Source organism: Cyanistes caeruleus, chromosome 2 (genome assembly GCF_971803275.1).
Source record: "Cyanistes caeruleus chromosome 2, bCyaCae1.hap1.1, whole genome shotgun sequence".
NCBI classification, from domain to species: domain Eukaryota; kingdom Metazoa; phylum Chordata; class Aves; order Passeriformes; family Paridae; genus Cyanistes; species Cyanistes caeruleus.
Genome location: NC_141702.1, coordinates 116,224,302 through 116,241,548, shown reverse-complemented (window position 1 = coordinate 116,241,548; position 17,247 = coordinate 116,224,302). Strand labels below are relative to the sequence as shown.

At 46.5% G+C, this 17,247-nt stretch overlaps 1 protein-coding gene across 50 annotated transcripts in view; it reads right to left on the bottom strand.

The window, feature by feature from the left end:
- Nucleotides 1–2,929: 2,929 nt before the first annotated feature.
- The window catches only part of PAK5 (p21 (RAC1) activated kinase 5), a 315,373-nt gene continuing 301,055 nt past the window's right edge, over nt 2,930–17,247 (bottom strand). For all 50 annotated transcript variants that reach the window (XM_086872689.1, XM_086872688.1, XM_086872753.1 and 47 more), the window contains 6 exons: nt 14,827–15,318; nt 12,347–12,480; nt 10,479–10,605; nt 7,827–7,952; nt 5,663–5,797; nt 2,930–5,065 (listed from right to left, as the gene is read on the bottom strand). In XM_086872689.1, coding sequence (XP_086728815.1) covers nt 4,910–5,065; nt 5,663–5,797; nt 7,827–7,952; nt 10,479–10,605; nt 12,347–12,480; nt 14,827–15,318 — 1,170 coding nt within the window. In that variant the 3' untranslated portion in view covers nt 2,930–4,909. The remainder of the gene's footprint in view (nt 5,066–5,662; nt 5,798–7,826; nt 7,953–10,478; nt 10,606–12,346; nt 12,481–14,826; nt 15,319–17,247) is intronic.

The window sequence follows — 17,247 nt, the reverse complement described above, 5'->3', positions numbered from 1 at the left end:
CAAATGCATCATCTGAGTGGATGTCACGTGTAGGATTTATTCCAGCAGTGGTTTTGCTGCAAATGGCTTGGTGAAGACATGGTGGTGGTTCAGTATTCTGTGATTTGTTGGTTGTCCCTGATATTCTTCTATCTCTTGGTTGTTTTTCCTGTGTGTTGTGTGGGCAGTGATGTGTTTTATTCTGGTACCATCCAGTTCCCGCTGAATCCTTTGACTCCCCTTGGCTCTGGTGTTAGCTCAGCAGGAGTTACTCCTGGCCTTGTGTCAATTTAGGGTATGGAAAACACTTCCTTATTCTTAAACTGATTTAATTCAAACAGAGGCTTGGTTGTTTTCTTTCAGCTTAAAACTCAATTAAAGAGAAATAGTAATTTCAATGTTGGAAAAGGCAAGAGAAGAAACTTAACTGTTCTTTAATGCTGTTGTCTCCTTCAAAATTTATGGGTTTTCTGATGAAGGTGGATGCAGCATAAGCCTTCCTTTAGTCCTGCCTTATTCCTGGTCTCATTTCTATGCCATGCTCAGCTGTTTCCTCATTTGGATGCAAAAGGCAAAATTATGGCACTAATAATGACAGTGGCTTTGCCCTTTTTCTTTAGAACACCAGTGAAAGGGTCCTGGGTGAGCTTTAGACTGACCAAGTGCCACTGCCTACAATAGGCTGATAATTAAAAAAGCAAATAGAAGGTTCTTTTAGAGGCAGTTAGAACAAGCCAGACATAGCAGGGGGGTGAATAAAAGGATTAAAGGTTCATCCTTAATAGAGAGGAGCTTTGTCCTGCCTCACCCTTGTCTGCCCTGGGGCCGGGAAGGCTCTCCCAGCCAGCTCCCATCAGCCCGGCACATCTGCCACTGTGACATCCCAAAGAATACAAAATACAAAAAGGAAGCCAACAGCTGAGCTGCAGATGCCAGAGGAGCCCCTCCACTGCCTTTTGGCTCCTGGATAAGCCATTCTGGCAAGGGGGCTGTGGGAAAGATGGGACAAGTTGCACCCAACTGGAACCATCCTGGTCACTTGGAGGACATTCCCACCTGGCTGGTTTCCTCCCTTGGAAGAGGGGGGAAGTTCAGGGGGTTCACATGGAGCTGCTGAAGGCAGCAGAACCTGGGGCGTGGCTGAGCTGCTGAGTGTCAGTGCAGGGGATGCCATCCCCAGGCTGCCCTGGGAGGTGGCTGTGCCTTGTCCAGGTAAAGCTGCTGGTGGGTTTCCATCCCTTGGTGTGGCTTCTCCTGTTGCACCATGTGAGCAAGACCTGCCTGCTGTAACAGGGAGATGCTCCCAAACATCTGTGTGGATTTAAGATGGAAAAAAGGCTGATTTATGGTAGCCTCTGTGAACTGTTTTTAATTCATCCTGCACTGACCCTGTCAGGCCACTCACAGGGACTGTCCCTGCCTGACCCCAGAGCACTGAGGTGGTGGCAATGGCCACTGGATTGGGAAAACCCCCCCAAAAGCTGATGCTGCTCCTGTGCCTGCTTGGAGGACTTCTCCTGCTTTTCATGTCAGAGGAGGGTTTCCCTTAGGAAGCACTTGGCATCACCTCCATGGGGAGAGTGTGTCTGTCTGTAAGCTGTTAGGAACAAAGTTCCAGGAATGCAAGAATTAATTTCTTGGTTTTCTGAACTGATAGATTTTTGTTGTTGTTGTTGGACTGAAATATTTTTCCTTTTTTGGGAAGGAAGGAAAAAGAAACAATAATTTCATTTCAGTGACAGTTTGTGTCTCAGACTGATGTACCTTGGTTGAAAAAGAAGTTATTTAAGGTTCTGGGTGAAAACCTTTTAAATCTTTTAATTCTCTCCATCCTTTTGCTCACATTTACTAAAATTGATCTGAATTGTCCATCGCTTTAAGCTTTTCAAACCTATTTGTGAAAAATTATTTATGAGAGAGATTATGTCCAGCTTCCCTCCTGCCTGTCAGACTGCAGCAGCATCTTGGGGATGGCAGCACTTTGTTGTGATTTAATTTTGTATTTAGCTTTCATTTATTGATGGCTTTTATGGGTGAGCTGCAAATTGAAAGCTTTGCTTTATAGATGTTTATGAACACAGCAGTGGAAGGTGGATAAATACACCTTATCACCCTACTGAGCTCTGTGAGGACCTGTAATAATTAAGCACTCACTAAAGCAACTGCTAATGATTTACAGAGTACTTGTGATTAGGACTTTAATTATAAATTACTGGTGTATTGCTGAGGAGGGGGCTGACATAGCCAGTAACAGTCCTGGCCTCTGCTACTAGGATTAGGAGTATTTGGGAGTAGTTTTAGAACTGTGAGCTCAGAAAAAGCTCATAAAAAGAAATTCCTTAGTGACAGGTGGGATAATTTCATTATCAGCCACCCTACCTGGAGCATGGCCTCAGCTTCTGAGTGAATGGATGCTCCTCACACACCTTACTTGTTTGTTTTTAGGTGATGGCATTACATTTTTTTCAATGTATTTTGAAGTATTTACTGATGTCAGAAATCAAAAGTAATGGAAATCTTCATTAGTAAGACTTGAAGACAGCAAATGAGACGGTAGGTTCATCAGCTGACTGGTGCTGCTGGGGAAACTGGGAGGAATTGCTTTCAGTAGGTGTGAGACACCAACAGCTGTGAGCTAAAAATCAGGGATGTGTGAGGCAAAAGAAGAAAGGGATTATTTAGGGGGCAGAGAAAGGAAGGTGGAAATGAACTGACACTTAGATCACTATTTCTGTTTAAATATAATTGGCACAGCTTTATAAATTGCTATTTCTATTTATATATATGTATGTGGTATTGCACACATGTGTATCATATATATATGTAAGTATCTGTATCTATATAACACGTTTTTTCTTTATTATCTGCTTGGTCCAGTACTGTGGGACTGAGTCCAATCTATAAAGTAAAAAAAAGGCACAGGGGAAAAAAAAAAAACCCACACTGAAACTTGAAGTGTTTATTAATTAATTTATTTAACTTGCATGTGCATTTGTCTCACCAGTAGCTGGTGTTCCCAAAAAAACCCCTTTGAAATTGACAAAACTCTCAGTAAACTTGATGAACACTGTTTAAAGTATCTAATGATAAGAAAGTTGCAGAAAATTCTTCACTTGTACAGCCTAAAATGTGCTGAATATTGAAGAAAAAACCCCCACCAACCCCTTTTTTTATTCAAAGATGGTTAAAAAAGGTAATTTTGTGGCTAGTACTAAGTTGTGCCGTTGCCTGGACTGGTGCAGCCTGGTTTCCTGAGTTGTCAAGACTACAAAAGAGAGCCCTGGGAGGCTGTGGGTGCTCCTGGCCTGGTGGGCTCTGGGAGCTGGGGGGTTGGCAGGAGCCAAACACATTTTCTTCAGTGTCTTCTTCAAATGTGCAAACAGGGGTAGGGAGAGAGAGCAGTGGGGATAAGACACTGATGTAAGAACAGCTCTTCCATGTTCCAGATCATCCTTAACTCCTTTTTCACTTTTTTTTTTTTTAATTGCTTCTCTCCCTCCAAATATTCTTTAAGAGCAGAACTGAAGGAGCTTTTTTACTATTGGCAACTCTTTTCTCCCAGAGGAAGGTCTTTAAGCAACAGCTCCTGCCAGGTTTAGATGTTTGGTTATAATTTACTACAATAAATAACAATTAATTTATTAACTATGAAATTCTGTAATAAGAAAGAAACTGTGTTTTCACAAAGTTGGCTTTGTGGTTCTTAAAGATACCATAAAATGAGGTCAGTAAGAAAAAAAAAACCCAAACTTGAAAAACATGGCTTTTGTATTATACATAATTAAAAACAACTAATAGTTAATAAATAAAATTAGTTTCTCATTGAAATAATTATGAAGCACTTCTAAAAATTTTAAAGGCAAATCTATTTAGGCCTACAGTTAACATGCAAAGTCATTCAACAAATAACACAAAATTGTACTGCAGTAGTCAACTGTTGCATCAACATTCAGAAAGGTCTAGACAGCAGCACGACTTCTCCTCTCTGGCAAACGCCTGGCAGCACATCCCAACCCCTCATCCCATCCCACGGCTCTGCCTGAGCTCTGGTGCTCCCTCTGGGGTTGGAAGGAGGAGCTCCTGCTCTCCCTCTCCACAGCCAGAGCGTGACAGAAATCATGGAGGCTTTTCTGGTGCCAGAACTGGCCTTGTGGTGGCATGAAAAGAGAGAGATGGGCCAAGGCTGGGAGGGGCTGCCACTGTCACCGAGTGCCACAAGGGAGGTGCCCCTGCCAGCATCAGCTGTCCTTGGCTCTTCCAGCTGCCGTGAGGGTGGGATGAGCCTCCTCCTTGCCCCATGGGAAGTCTGCAAAACCTTACAACTTCCTAAAGGTGGTTGTGGTTTTTTTTTTCTTTTTTTTTTTCTCCTGTTTTCAAAAGGGTTAAAAAAAGTAGGAAACTTCATCTTTTCAAATTCTCGCTAGGTTACACTTATTACTTCAACCAACACAACAGTTACATGACAAAGTACTGCAAGTTATCAAAACGTACTGTACAGAAAATTACAAACTTGTTGCAAAATACATTGCGCTGCTCTGACCGAGATAAAAAGTGCTTGGTTTTGTCAGAAAAGTGTTCTTCTGAAACAGAAGTGCCATAGCCTGCAGTAAAGTTCAGGTGTTTCGCTCTGGCTGTGCTCTCCTCTGCTAAATTACCTTTCCAACGCTGGTGCCTTCTGCCCAGCTGGCCCAGCAGACAGCAGTGCTGGGAGCGCCGGTGCCTGGCGGGGCTGGGATTGCTCCCTGTCCCTGGCACAGCGGGAGCACAGAGAGCGCTGCCTGGGTTTGGGGTTCTCTATACACCGCCGTATTTCCACAGGGCTGCTTTCCTTCACAAGGTTTTCCTCCTCCCTGCCTGCAGATCCCACAAAACTGCTGGCATTCCCACACGCCATGAGCCAGGCTCTGCACTGACCTCTTCCCAAAAAGCTTCAGCGATGCCTGTGCTGCCTCATGAGGGGCACGATGCAGGAGGGGGGCCCAGCCAGTTTGAGAAAGGGGTGTCTCAGCAGTTCCTGTGCCGTGGCTCTCTGCGAGGGCTCCCGCACCAGCATCGAGTCCAGGAAGCCCCGGAGGACCGAGGAGACCTGAAACACCACACTGGCATCAGGGGGGGACAAAAACACCCACTTCCACCTATGCTGGCTCTGTGCATGCTGTTTTCCTGGGAAGACAAGGGACGCTCTGATCTTCCCTACTGCAACAGCTGTGCTGAGCTGAAGGGCTGTGGGTCTTTGCTGTGCTGCTGATGTTTGAAGCGTTTGGGTGTCACTGGGGTGCAGAACAGCATTAAGGTAGGCTGAGGGCTCGGGTCTGATGGAAGCACATCCAAACCGGGAGGTGCCCAAAGGTACCTCACATGGATGTACCAACTCACCTGCAGCAGGGCCAATGAGCTGAGCTGCTCTGGTCCTCAGGCAGGATGGGAAGCACAGGGAACATGAGGCTGTGCCTGGCTCCCTTTGCCATCACTGGCTGCGAAAGCAGTGCCAGGGTTAGGCACAAACAGGGCCGTGACTGATGGCTTTGGCTTCAGTCACAGTCACTTCTCCCCACAGGAGTCCTGTGCAGGACCCACTGCCCAGGGTGGCTCCTTAGAGAGGTAAGTTACCATTTGGGTGTGTGCCTGCAGCGTTATTGAGCACGGGACTGTGCAAAGCCCTGACCCCCAAGGGAAGGCTGACCTTGTGCATGTCCTTCACGCGGGGCGGGAGGTTGTCCCGGATGCGGCGCATGGCCTGCAGCGGCGGCTCGTTGAAGTAGGGGGGTTCCCCATCGATCATCTCGATCACCATGATGCCCAGGGACCAGATGTCCACCTGGAACACACACAGGGCTCATGAGCACTGCTGGCACTGCAGGGGGGCTCAGCACTGGGGATTGTGCAAGCCCTGCAGCGGGCTCATGCCAGCCTAAGCCAGCAGTCTGGAGATCCAGCACATCCATCTTTCTTCTTTAACCAGCCAGACATGATTTTCCTTCCGAGCAGTGACTGCATAGACCCAACAGATTAGCAGAGGCTTACAAACCTGGGTCTGCAGCTGGTTTAGGTGCTGCCCACTGGAAGCTCCATGCCTTGCAGAGGCTGTGTCCTGCTGCCCTGCATTCCAGCTGCACTGGTTTGCACCCACTGAATGCCAACCCCAGGCTGGCTCTGCAGCCGCTGGAGAGCAGCGTAACACTTCAGCTGCTGTGAAATCACCTACTCTATTTCCCTGAAGCTTAAAGACTGTGAGAACTCCATTCAAGACCCTAAGGCAAATGCATACACTCACTACACCCAGGCTTGTTTACAGCCAGCACAGGTAGCACATTATGTAATACCTTCAGAAAGTGATTCAGCTCCAGCTCAAAAAAGAGAAAAAAAAAAAAATTAAAAAAAAATATTTTTTTTCTTAGTCCTGGCTGGCTGCAGAGCTCCAGAATCCAAATCCTTTGATGACTGTAATTCCTGTCATTTGCCAGCCCAAATACAGCCAGGGCCAGTTCATTCTGCTTTTGCTTTTTTGCCAGCACTATCCTTTAGCTTAAATCCTTTTTTTTTCCCCCTTTCCCTTCTGGTGGGGAAACTTAATGTAGCCCTAAGTTCAGCCAATTTATAATCTCCCTAAGCTATTACTGTGCTAATAATAGTTGATGTTATTATCTCTGGAATGTCTTCTACAACAGCACAGATCCTGGGTGGAGAGCAGTGCCTGCAGGGTGCTCTTACTGTGCCATGCCAGAGCAGTCTGAGGATGGAGCAGCTCCTGCTCAGCTCATGTCCCCTTCCCTGTGTCTGTCTGTTTCTAGATATCTGTACTCTACAGAGGTATGTGTATGTGCAGCTGTGTGTAAGCACAGCCGTGTCCCTGGCTCTGTTGCTGGCAGGGTGGAGCTCTGCAGCTGCTCCTCTCAGCACTCTCAGGCAGCAGCTCTGTCCCCCCCAGAGGAGCAGAGGCAGCCGTGTCCCCGCTGGGGAGGTGTGAGTCACTGTCACGGCTGAGCGCGGTGCAGGGCATTGCTCTTCCCAGGCTGCCAGGCCAGGAGTGCCGTGACTCACAGCTGCCCAATGGGTGGGGAATGGCACTGCAGAGCTGCCGGGACCCCCACCTTGCTGGGCTCCTCTCAAGGGTTCCAGTAAAAATGTGCGTTGCCTTTCTCAGAACATCTGGCAGTGCCTGAAGCAGCTCCCACAGAGGTGTTTTCCTGCCCCTGTCTCCCAGCTGATGACAGCAAGGACTGCAAGGGATGAGCCCATGTGGAGTCCAAACCTACCACAGAGGGTGGCAATGCAACCCACCCAGCTGGCCCCGGGTTTGGGACCCTATAGGACCCGCTGGCACTTCTCCAGAGGAAGGGAATGGCAGGCTTGAGCTGGATGAAAGCAGAGTGGCAAGGACTGATAGGACCAGGCTGTGCAGGAGGGGAGTGTGAGGTGGCTGCTGTTTGGCACGTGCGGGTGTGCGCACCTGTGACTGTAGCTCCAGCCTGCAGGCTTGACATTAAAGAGCAGCAAAGGGCCTTTCACAGTGTGCAAATGAGGCCAATTTCCTTTACTACAGCACCCCAAGCCCCAAGAAATACGTAAAAGCATTACACTGCTAAGAGTGCTAAATGGAGTTGTTATTTAATAACTTCATCTTGGGGAAATACTTTCAAACTAGGCATGATGCAGCACTCTAGGGCAAATGTAATTGCTGCTATTTAGCAGAGCTGTGCAAATGCTTCTGAACTGCACAGCTCTGCCAGAGCTCCACCAGGTTGGGATATCCCCTCCAGCAGTGCCTGCTGCACTCACCTGTGTGCTGTAGGGAGCTGGGATATCCCCTGCTGGGATATCCCCTCTGGAGTGCCCGCTGTGCTCACCTCAGTGCCGTAGGGCAGGCGGGATATCACCTCTGGCGCCATCCAATACGGTGTCCCAACCAGGGACTTCCTCCTGGGGACCTCCTTCGACACTTGGGCACAGAACCCAAAGTCGGACAATTTTATCTGTGAAAAGAAGAAGTAAAAGCCCCTCTTGATTAACAGGACAAACTCCTCCAAGACACAGCTCCAGCTGCAGCTGCAGGGACAGGGATGAAGCTGCAGCATTTTCCTGGGACAGGACAGCAACTCAGCTGTGGAGGAGTGTCTGGAGATGGGAGCACAGCCTGGGGAGCAAGCAGCTCATCAAAATGAAGGGGAGATGTAGGAGAGTGGCAGTGGTGCTCATTCCTGATATCATCAGTCACAGCCCATTGCCTCTCCACCAGCAAGGGATGTGGAGGTGATAAATGGCTTATAACACTTAAAAATAAAAGAAAAACAAAATATTCCAAACAGAACCCCCAGGTTTGTACTTATGCATGTGATATCCAGTAATACACATATTCCAAGTGATGAACACCCCTCCTGTAGTTTGTACAATCTCTGAGTTTGCCAGAAAATGTGGGAAACAAGTGACATTCACCCCACTCCTTTTTATCACCCACAGAAAATAAAACCCCTTCCAATGTTTTGTCAAGCCCAGGACCTCACACTGTGGACTATCACTGAAGAAGCTGCCATCTTTATGCAGCAGGAGAGCTAAGCTGGAGAAGGAAGCTGGGAAGAATACAAGACTCCTTGCCAAAAAGTTAACCTGTTCCCTGAGCCTGGGAACTCAGGAATTAGTACTGTCCTTGAGCAGCTGTGGCAGTGACCTGAAATAGAAATAATGGGATACACAAGCACTCCGGAGAGCAGCTCTTGCTGCATCATGTGCCTGGCTCACACTTTTATGACAGTTTTTTTTTAACAACAAAAATTATGGAAAATTATTACCTCCCCCTCTCTGTCGCTGTACAATGCCAAGGTGAAAACTCCTCCAACTTCCAACCACAACAAGCTGGTCTGAGGGTTGGTGGCATCACCCCCTTCCAGAAGCAGCTTGTTCCTTAAAGCTAAAATCTTTACTTTAACCCCCCGAGTACTTATCTGGAGGCCTGGAAGCTCTCAAAGGGATTTTCCTGGTCGTTTTTCTAGCTTCCATCACTGCACAGTTCAATGGTGACCCATGCCCAAGGTCCACAGGCCGTGTATCCCATCAAGCACTCCGTGTTTGGGGATACAAAGTGCGCCCAAACAGCCCCAGGGCAACTGGAGTGGGAAGCTGCATAAATCCCTGCCTTGTGTAGACTTATTGTCAGCACTCCTTTTCTTTTGGATTCAGCACAGACATTACTTTTTTAAAAAGTTATGGGTATTATTTTTAACAGAATTATGAAATGATTGTTGGTATTTCTAAAACAAAGCAAATAACAGCCAAGTCCTCCACGCTAAATGTATTTTTCAGTTTACAGGATGAAGAATGGAAGAAATAATGCATATTTTGGAAGCAGAGCCCAATCTTATTTTGTAGGAGCACAAGAGGTTTTGCATATCTATTGCTCATTCGAGTACATAAAAGACAACGATTTTCTAAAAAAAGATAATTGCACAACACAGCCATAAAGAAATCTGCAATGCAGATAATAAGGACTGGAGTAATGAGTATAATGAGGCACTGTATGCAGATCCTGAGTGCAGATCAGATGTTATTTCAGCAACATGAACTGAAATCACAACTGAAAAACTCCTACACACGTGGGATTTTCTTTCCTTGACAGGATTAACGGGAGCAGCCTGTGACTGCTGCAGGAAGAAAATCCCTCTCCCTTGGTGAAGTGGGCATCAAATTAGACAGACGAGCCTTTGGCTACGGAGTCAGACCAGGCCTGGGAAGCCAAGAGCTTCACCTTCAGAAGGGGAAGGTCTGGATCTGGCTCCAAACCAAAGCTCTTAGGCTCAGTCCAACCTCCCAGGTCTTGCCTTAGACAGGTGTGTAAGGCCAGTGGAGCAACCCTCAATTTTTTGTGTGCAAACTACGTTTTGTTTACTGAGCAAGTCAAGTGCAGCATTCTGTTCCCTTCTCTTTCTGCTCATTAACGACAGAAAGACAGAGCAAGTGACATAAATGGAAGTGTGGGCCAGGTTTTATCAAGCATCTTGGAAGTGTGAAAGCTACTCTTACAATCTGGGGAGGGTTTCAGCAGTAATGCAGACTATTTCCTACTTGCATAGATTGATGCTGGGGCTCCCAACTAGCTTGGAGAAGCAGAGCACTTGCACAGAATCTGCTACGTAAATGATAACTAAGTGTGGTAAAAAGGAAGTGTTTTTTGAAAGTGTAGGAGTGGTGCAGAACAGTGCAACCCAAAAGGAGGTCTCCCATCACCTGACCATTGTCCTTACTGCCTAGTTTCCTCTGCCAGTGAATTTGAGGCTCCAGTCCCTCCCCAAAGACCCTGCCTGCAGCACAGATGCCCATCACCAGTGAGGCCAGGTCTGTGTTTTTTGGATTCAGCTCTCACAAGTTGCTCACACCCTCTAACAAGTTATTTGTAGGTCACACCCCATGTTTCCCCATGCCTGTATTATTTTTTCCTCCAGGCAGTGCCCCTTAGTGCACAGATACTGTGCTGGCAGCCCTGGGAGCTGGGAGGGCTGGGGGCTCACCCTGCCGTCACTGGTGAGCAGGATGGAGTCGCTCTTGATGTCGCGGTGGATGACGCCCTGGTTGTGCAGGTAGGACAGGGCTCTCAGCACAGACAGACACACCGTGGCGATCTGCTCCTCGTTCATCCTGCAACAGCAAGGGGACAAAACAGCTGAGTGCTGGGGAAGATGGGGAGAGGGGATGTGGAGAGGCAGGAGTTCCCATTCACACCACTCTACAGGAGATCTGTTAGGCACTGTCTCTGGGGCTTAGTCACTGGTCCTATTTCTGGCAAAAGAAAGTGGAGATGAGGTGTGGGGATCAGCCCTGCAGCAAGGCCTGGATCAGTCTCCCTGCAGCACTACAAAAGCTGAGTGTGCCATGTGCTGGAGCCTCTGGGAAATCGTGGAAATGCCTTATTTACAGTGAGCTCGCTGATTGCCAAGCCAGCATCACTACTGGGATGGAAACAGGCCTGGAATAAATATGAGAAAAAACACCCTTAATTGTGTAGGCAAAACACCAGGCCCTGAGCTGTAGCTCTTTGAGAGCACTTTCTTGCCTTCTATAAAAATATTCTGGGTATTTCAGCAGAAAAATAAACAAGAGTCCTCATTCCTGTGCACAGCTGAAAATCCCCATTCTGGGGTCATTCTCTCAGCTACAGTGGAGTGCCTGGGATGGGCTGTGCACCCTGGTGCCACTGTCTCATTGCTCTTGTCTTCCACATCAGCAGAAGAACACCTGTGGAGATTTCTACTTTCATTTTGTGTGCCATTTGCAGTATTTTATGTAAGTATTTTATGTATTTTATTAAGTATGTAATCTTTGAGGGAATGTCATGCAATGTAGAAAAAAACACCTAGAAGATTAAGAAAATACTATTTTGAGTTAAAAAATAGATGACAGCTCTTAAAAAGTGGTGTCCTGGGAACATCTGTTTGGTGGTAAACTTCTGTCAGACACATCTAAATCTGAGCTTTTAATGGTTTGGCAAATACTTGCAATATTGTGATTTATTTCAGCACACAAGCTAAGGTAACACTAAAGAATAAAACACCTATAACTCTTGGTAGGATCTAAAAGCATCATTAAACTAGGAGAGAAGACAGATTTTCTAATTTATAACTCCTTACTTTTTTTCTTGCTCCCCTAAATACTCTCCCACTGCTTTGGTGTGGAAATTTTAATTTTCTTTCGTGTAAGAAAAATAAATTAAATAAAAAATCCCTCTTCCCTATCTCATTTTGTCCAGCTTATCAGAAGCAGATGAGCAAAGAGCAGTTGTAAAGAGGGCTGTAAAATCTAATGTCTCCCCTCAGAAGAGGCAGAGCAGGTCCACACACTGCAGCTCTTGTGCTGGCTAATTTCCTGCTTTAAAGGTATGATATTAACTGAAATATGGGAATGTGCTCCACCATAAGCACAAATATTCTGATATAAAAATACTTTTCCCCTTATGATTTAGGCTTGGTTTGCAGACAACCTTTGTTAGGAGAAATTACCCTTAGAACAGACATGGTTATGACAGCAAACCCAACAATACACATCACCAAACAAGGAAAAGAATTTTTTTTTTCCTTTTAGCCCTTTTAAGAAGTAATGGATAAAAGTTGTGCTGCTGCTAAGCTACCTCCTAAAGTGTTTACAAATCCCCATCTACCAGCAGGCCCTCTCAGGTATATTTTTCCCTTTGGTTTAGCAAATGCTGCTGTTCACAGGAGTGCACCTGCAATTCTGGATTGTTGATGACAGTAAAGCCAGCATTTCATGTATGGGTTTAACTATGTGTACGTATAAAATACATGGATTTATATTGTCCATGCATGTGTATTTTATGCAGTTTTGTGTTTTTCTCCCTGTATTTTGTACGCATCCCCCAGCCCACCTGGTGTGAGTGACGATGTCTGTCAGAGCGCCGCCCTCCAGGAACTCCATCACCACCCAGAGCTCGTCCCCGACCAGGTAACTGTTGTACATGTCCACCACGTTCTCGTGGTGGTAATCCCTCATGATCACAACCTGCAGAGGCACAAAGGGACAAGATGATAATGCTACAAGCTTTATCTGACACTTGTTTTGACCTTCTTTTTCACTGATGCTAAGGGAAGGTTCTGTGATGAATCACATCCTCCCTAATCCTTATGCCAGCGCATAAACAAAATCAATATATTTACATAGAAATATCAGTCGTCATAAATGCATCAGGAGGAAGAAAGAATCTCTAGCTGGTAGAGTATAAACAGTAGATAATTGTTTTATTTCAGTCTGCAGAAACAGACCTGTTTATTTAATTGGTTTTTTTATTGCCAATTGCTTTCAGTACAACAGTTGTTTTTTTTTTACCTGATCAATCGCTCAACACACCAAAGTCATTTTTATCACGTAGCAAATGGTACTTTGCACAGATTTTCAACAGAATGATGGAGTAAGGCCCCAGAAAACTCACTCAGAGAAACTTTTAAAAGGCTTCCCAGTTTTTGTGTGCTCTGAGTTAGACACACAGGAGAAACACCAGCAAGAAGTTCTCAAGAGGTCAAACAACAAAAAACTTTTCTGGCAACTTAATTAAAATCAGAGAACTTTGGTAAAAGGTTTTGTGCAACACTGAATCCATGTAAAACAGTTCTGAAAGCCCATTAACTTGGCCCATTCAACTTTGGAAACTCTAGGCTTTTAAACTGGATTTTAAGTTCAATTTTAAGTTACTTGAAAATTCTGAGAAGAGGGAATTAGAAGAAGGAGAAAGATAGAAAATATATAGAAAGGGACAAATACAGCCACCAACCCCTGGGTTCCAGCACAGCTCAGAAAATCCAAGATAAAGTAGGGTCAAGATGTGCTTGCCTTGTTTTTGGCTTAAATACCCCTTGGCCTTCCTGGGCCCTTCCCCCAGGTGGGACTTGCAGTCATTTGGCCACTCTGGGCCGGACTGGGGCTCCAGGGGCAGGTGTGGAGAACTGTCCCCACTGTGCCAGGGACTGGTACCATACGTGGCTCTAGGGGCACGTGGAGCAGGGCACTGCCTTGCCAGAGCTGCCCCTGCCCCCACACAAATGCACCCCAAAATGTCGAGAGACATCAGACTCTCCAGTCTCTCACTGCTGGTCATACAGGGGATGACTCCAATCCCACACCTAAAAGGGACTGCACAGAACTGACACCGCAGTAAGGGCAGCCCAGGCAAGACCATGTCCATGACCACAGGGTACTGAGGGCTGTCAGAATGGCAACCAGCAGAGAGAACAGCCAGGCAAGGCTTCATCACAGAGGGATTTCATCACTGCTGACAAGAGATTTTCAGATGACACGAGTGACTGGAGCGTGTCAGGGAAGCATCTTGGTCCTGCACAGCATGTAGGACATGCTTCAAGATGTTACTGCTCAAGAGATGCTCAGTTAGAGCCACCACAGCAGAGGCAAAGCCAAACCCAAATAATCAGGACAGTCGTGCACTGTGTATAGAAGAACCAAGTGAAATTTGTTGTTTAATATTGTAATTAAAAAATGTAAAGTTTTTAAAGGCTTTAAGGAAACAAATCTGTTGAGTGCTGAGGGAAGACACACATATTGTATAGGAAACAAAAGAAAGAATTAAAAGGTTCATTCTCACAGGTTTCCTTGAGATAGTGTTTTTGGTATTGATCAGGATATTAACAAGTGATCTCAAAAAGGGAGCAGTGAACACACCCCACCAGATGCTTTAAGGGAATAAAAAGTTTAAAAAAAGAGAAACTCTTTCAAGTTGCAGAAGGTACTCTCACGACCCAAACAAACTGGGTGAAAAAACGGCAAATGGAAACCAGTGTTCTGAAATTTAAAATAATGTACCTGGGGAAAACAGTCTCCCATTAGCAGGTGTGAGCTTTGAACTGGCTGCAAACACTCAGGAAAGGAGATGTGGGAATTAACACAGATAGTTCCATAAAAAAGACTGCCAGCTCTTAGCTTAGAAACCATCAACAAAGCAAAGGGAGTGTTGATGGTTAGGGGAGGAAGGAGGGAAGAAACAAAAAGCATGTGGATGCCAGGAACACAGCACACACACCCCAGAACAGCCTGGTTAGTTTGGATCCTTCCTCTCAGGAGAATAAACTGTGTCAGGAGACAGAAAAAGGCAGCCAGGCTATGTCTGAGCACCTGATACACTGCAGACCACTGATACATTCTGTGAGAGCATTATAGTTTCAAGCCAGGAGGAGAAGTAGCTCACTGGAAAGTGGTGTATTTATACAAGCACAGATGTGTGTGGGACTCACCACCTCTTTTAGAAAGACAGTAATTTGGCTTTTGATGGCGGCATTTGGCCCTTATCTCCTGCTGAAACTGCTGCCTAAAAAACCTGAGGCACCACCCAAACCCACGTACCTCATTGAAGAGCAGCTCCCTTCTCTGCTGTTTCCTGAGGTCCATCTTCTTCACAGCGACCTGCTTCCCCGTGTGCTTCTCGGTGGCGATGCACACGATCCCCGTGGAGCCCTCCCCGATCTTGATGAAGTTGTCCAAGTACTCCCGGGGGTCTCCGGGGCTGACCACGAGCTGCAGGGCAGCTCGGAACTGTTCGTGGGACACCCTGGAGGGCTGCTGGTCCGAGGAGGAGCCCCAGCTGGGGGGAGGATAAGCACTTGACGTGATACTCGGGGAGCTGGGGTAGGAGGCGGTGGAAATATAGGGAGAGCCGGGCTGGAGAGGCGGCTGGTGATAGTGGGGTGCTTTGTGGTAGACCAGAGGGTACTGGTAGCTGCTGCTGGAGTAGCTGACTTTGCTCTGACTCTGAGGTAGCTTGACTGGGCCCCGGGGGTAGGTGTCCGACCCAGAGAGCGGTGGGCTGACGACCAGCTGTGCTCGGTCATAATCCACCTGCAACACAAATGTGGAGAGTGAGGCTGAGGGAACAGCACCTTTCTCCCTGACCCTCCACTCCCTTTGTTTCCAGCAGAGCTGGCACAACATGCTCCCCCATTGTACCCATCCTGCCCAGCGTGGCACTGCTGCCCCAGTCTGGGCAGGGATTTTCAGATCACTGAGGGCTGTAGTGCCCTCAGCATATGAGGCTGGGCAGGTCTGGGACATCTCTTGTGCATCTCAGGTTCATTCTTCTGTTCAGGTATCTGTTTGTACATTCAACAGCCTTTCCTGAATCACAGAATGGCCTGGGCTGGAAGGGACCTGTGCTCAAAAAAGTGTATTTGCTCTGCATCTGCAGTGCCCTGCAGGATCTCTGGGCTGTTTCCTCCAAGAATCCATCCCTGTCACATCCAGCCAAAATTTGCCCTCTGGCAAATGCCAGTTTGTGTCTTAGCAGTACCTGGATTTTGATTCTCAGCTCTTAGCCTTTTCTTATGTTTTCCTCCAGCAATTCAGGGATAACCCAAGCTCTTCTTGTGGAGGTAGTGGTACCCTAAAATCCCTGTCATCTCCTGTCTTGCCGTACTACCAGCTGTTGTTTGAGTGACTGCTTATGAGAGTTTGACGAGGAGCCTAATTCAATTCACCATTTCTTAAATCATTTTCCACAGCGACACACTATTTAACTGCAGTGTCACAAAACTGCTAATTTTCATCTGAAATCAGAGAAAATCGCAAAGGAAATTATCCCAATGGGAAGCCTTGTTCATTTGTAGGTTCCTTTCTATTTTTTGTATTTTCCAAGCTTCTCTAAGCTTCTTATGTTGAAGGCTAACGAATACTTCACATTTACAAACATAATGGTTTGCTTGCTTCTATCCAAACTAAAAGCCCCCAGAAGATGTAAAACAAAAAAACCCACCCCAAAATTATTTTTTTTTTTCTTTTGGAAGAGAACATCTTCACGTTTACAGTATGTGACTCCTGACAATGTGTGGAGCATCTCAGGGCAGGGGGGTGATTTGACACAGGCTCATCATGTAGCACAATTACAAATAATTATGGCAATGAGTTCATTTAATCAATCAATTTCAGTGGCAGTGCACAGGGATGGACAGAGCAGCAAACTCTACACAGCTCACGGTTGCTACTATTACTGCTGGCTGCCAGCCAGGAGTCCCTGATCCATGTTAGTTAAATGCACATTAATCTGAATTTGGCAGTGTAATCAAGGACCCAACTGAACTGTGAAATTGAATTCTGCGGTGGAACATCATTTGACCATTTTATGCTAAGGCTGCAAAAAAAAAAAAAAGAAAAAAAAAAAAGAAAAAAAAAATCTGCCGCAGCATCAATTTATCACCGCGGGCTCTGCACAGCGAGGAGGAGTTTGGAGCTGGAGTCGCCTCGATGCGGGAAGAAAAGCCTCCGGTGCAATTTTATGTCGGCGCTTTCCCACCTCCAGCGTGAGCCAGGCATGCCTGTCCTTTCATTCCACGAGAGCTTTAGCAGGAAAGAGGGAATGCCTCTCCAGAGGGGCTGCTCAGAGGTTTCCCTTGCAAAAGCTGGAGTCTGCTGCCATGCGAGGCTCGCACGCTGACAGGCACCCGCCATCGGGACAGCCCAGGGCTGTACAGCCGCCTCCCAGGATGCTGGGATTGCTTAGGCAAAAATCCACATGATTACAGCCATCATTTCCCTTACTCCATCAGGCAGGGACAGCCATCAAATAGAAAGGAGTCAGAGACATCATCAATTTCATGAAGGACATTACATCTGCCAAACTAATTAATGTGGAAAAGTGCTCAGATGGTTTGGTGGAGGGAGGAGAACTCAATCTAACCCTGTCCTATATATCTGTGTATGTAGGGACAATTAATTTATTGCTTTGGCTGTAAATACACCGTTTCCTTTATAACCACTGAGATGGGGAAAACCTGG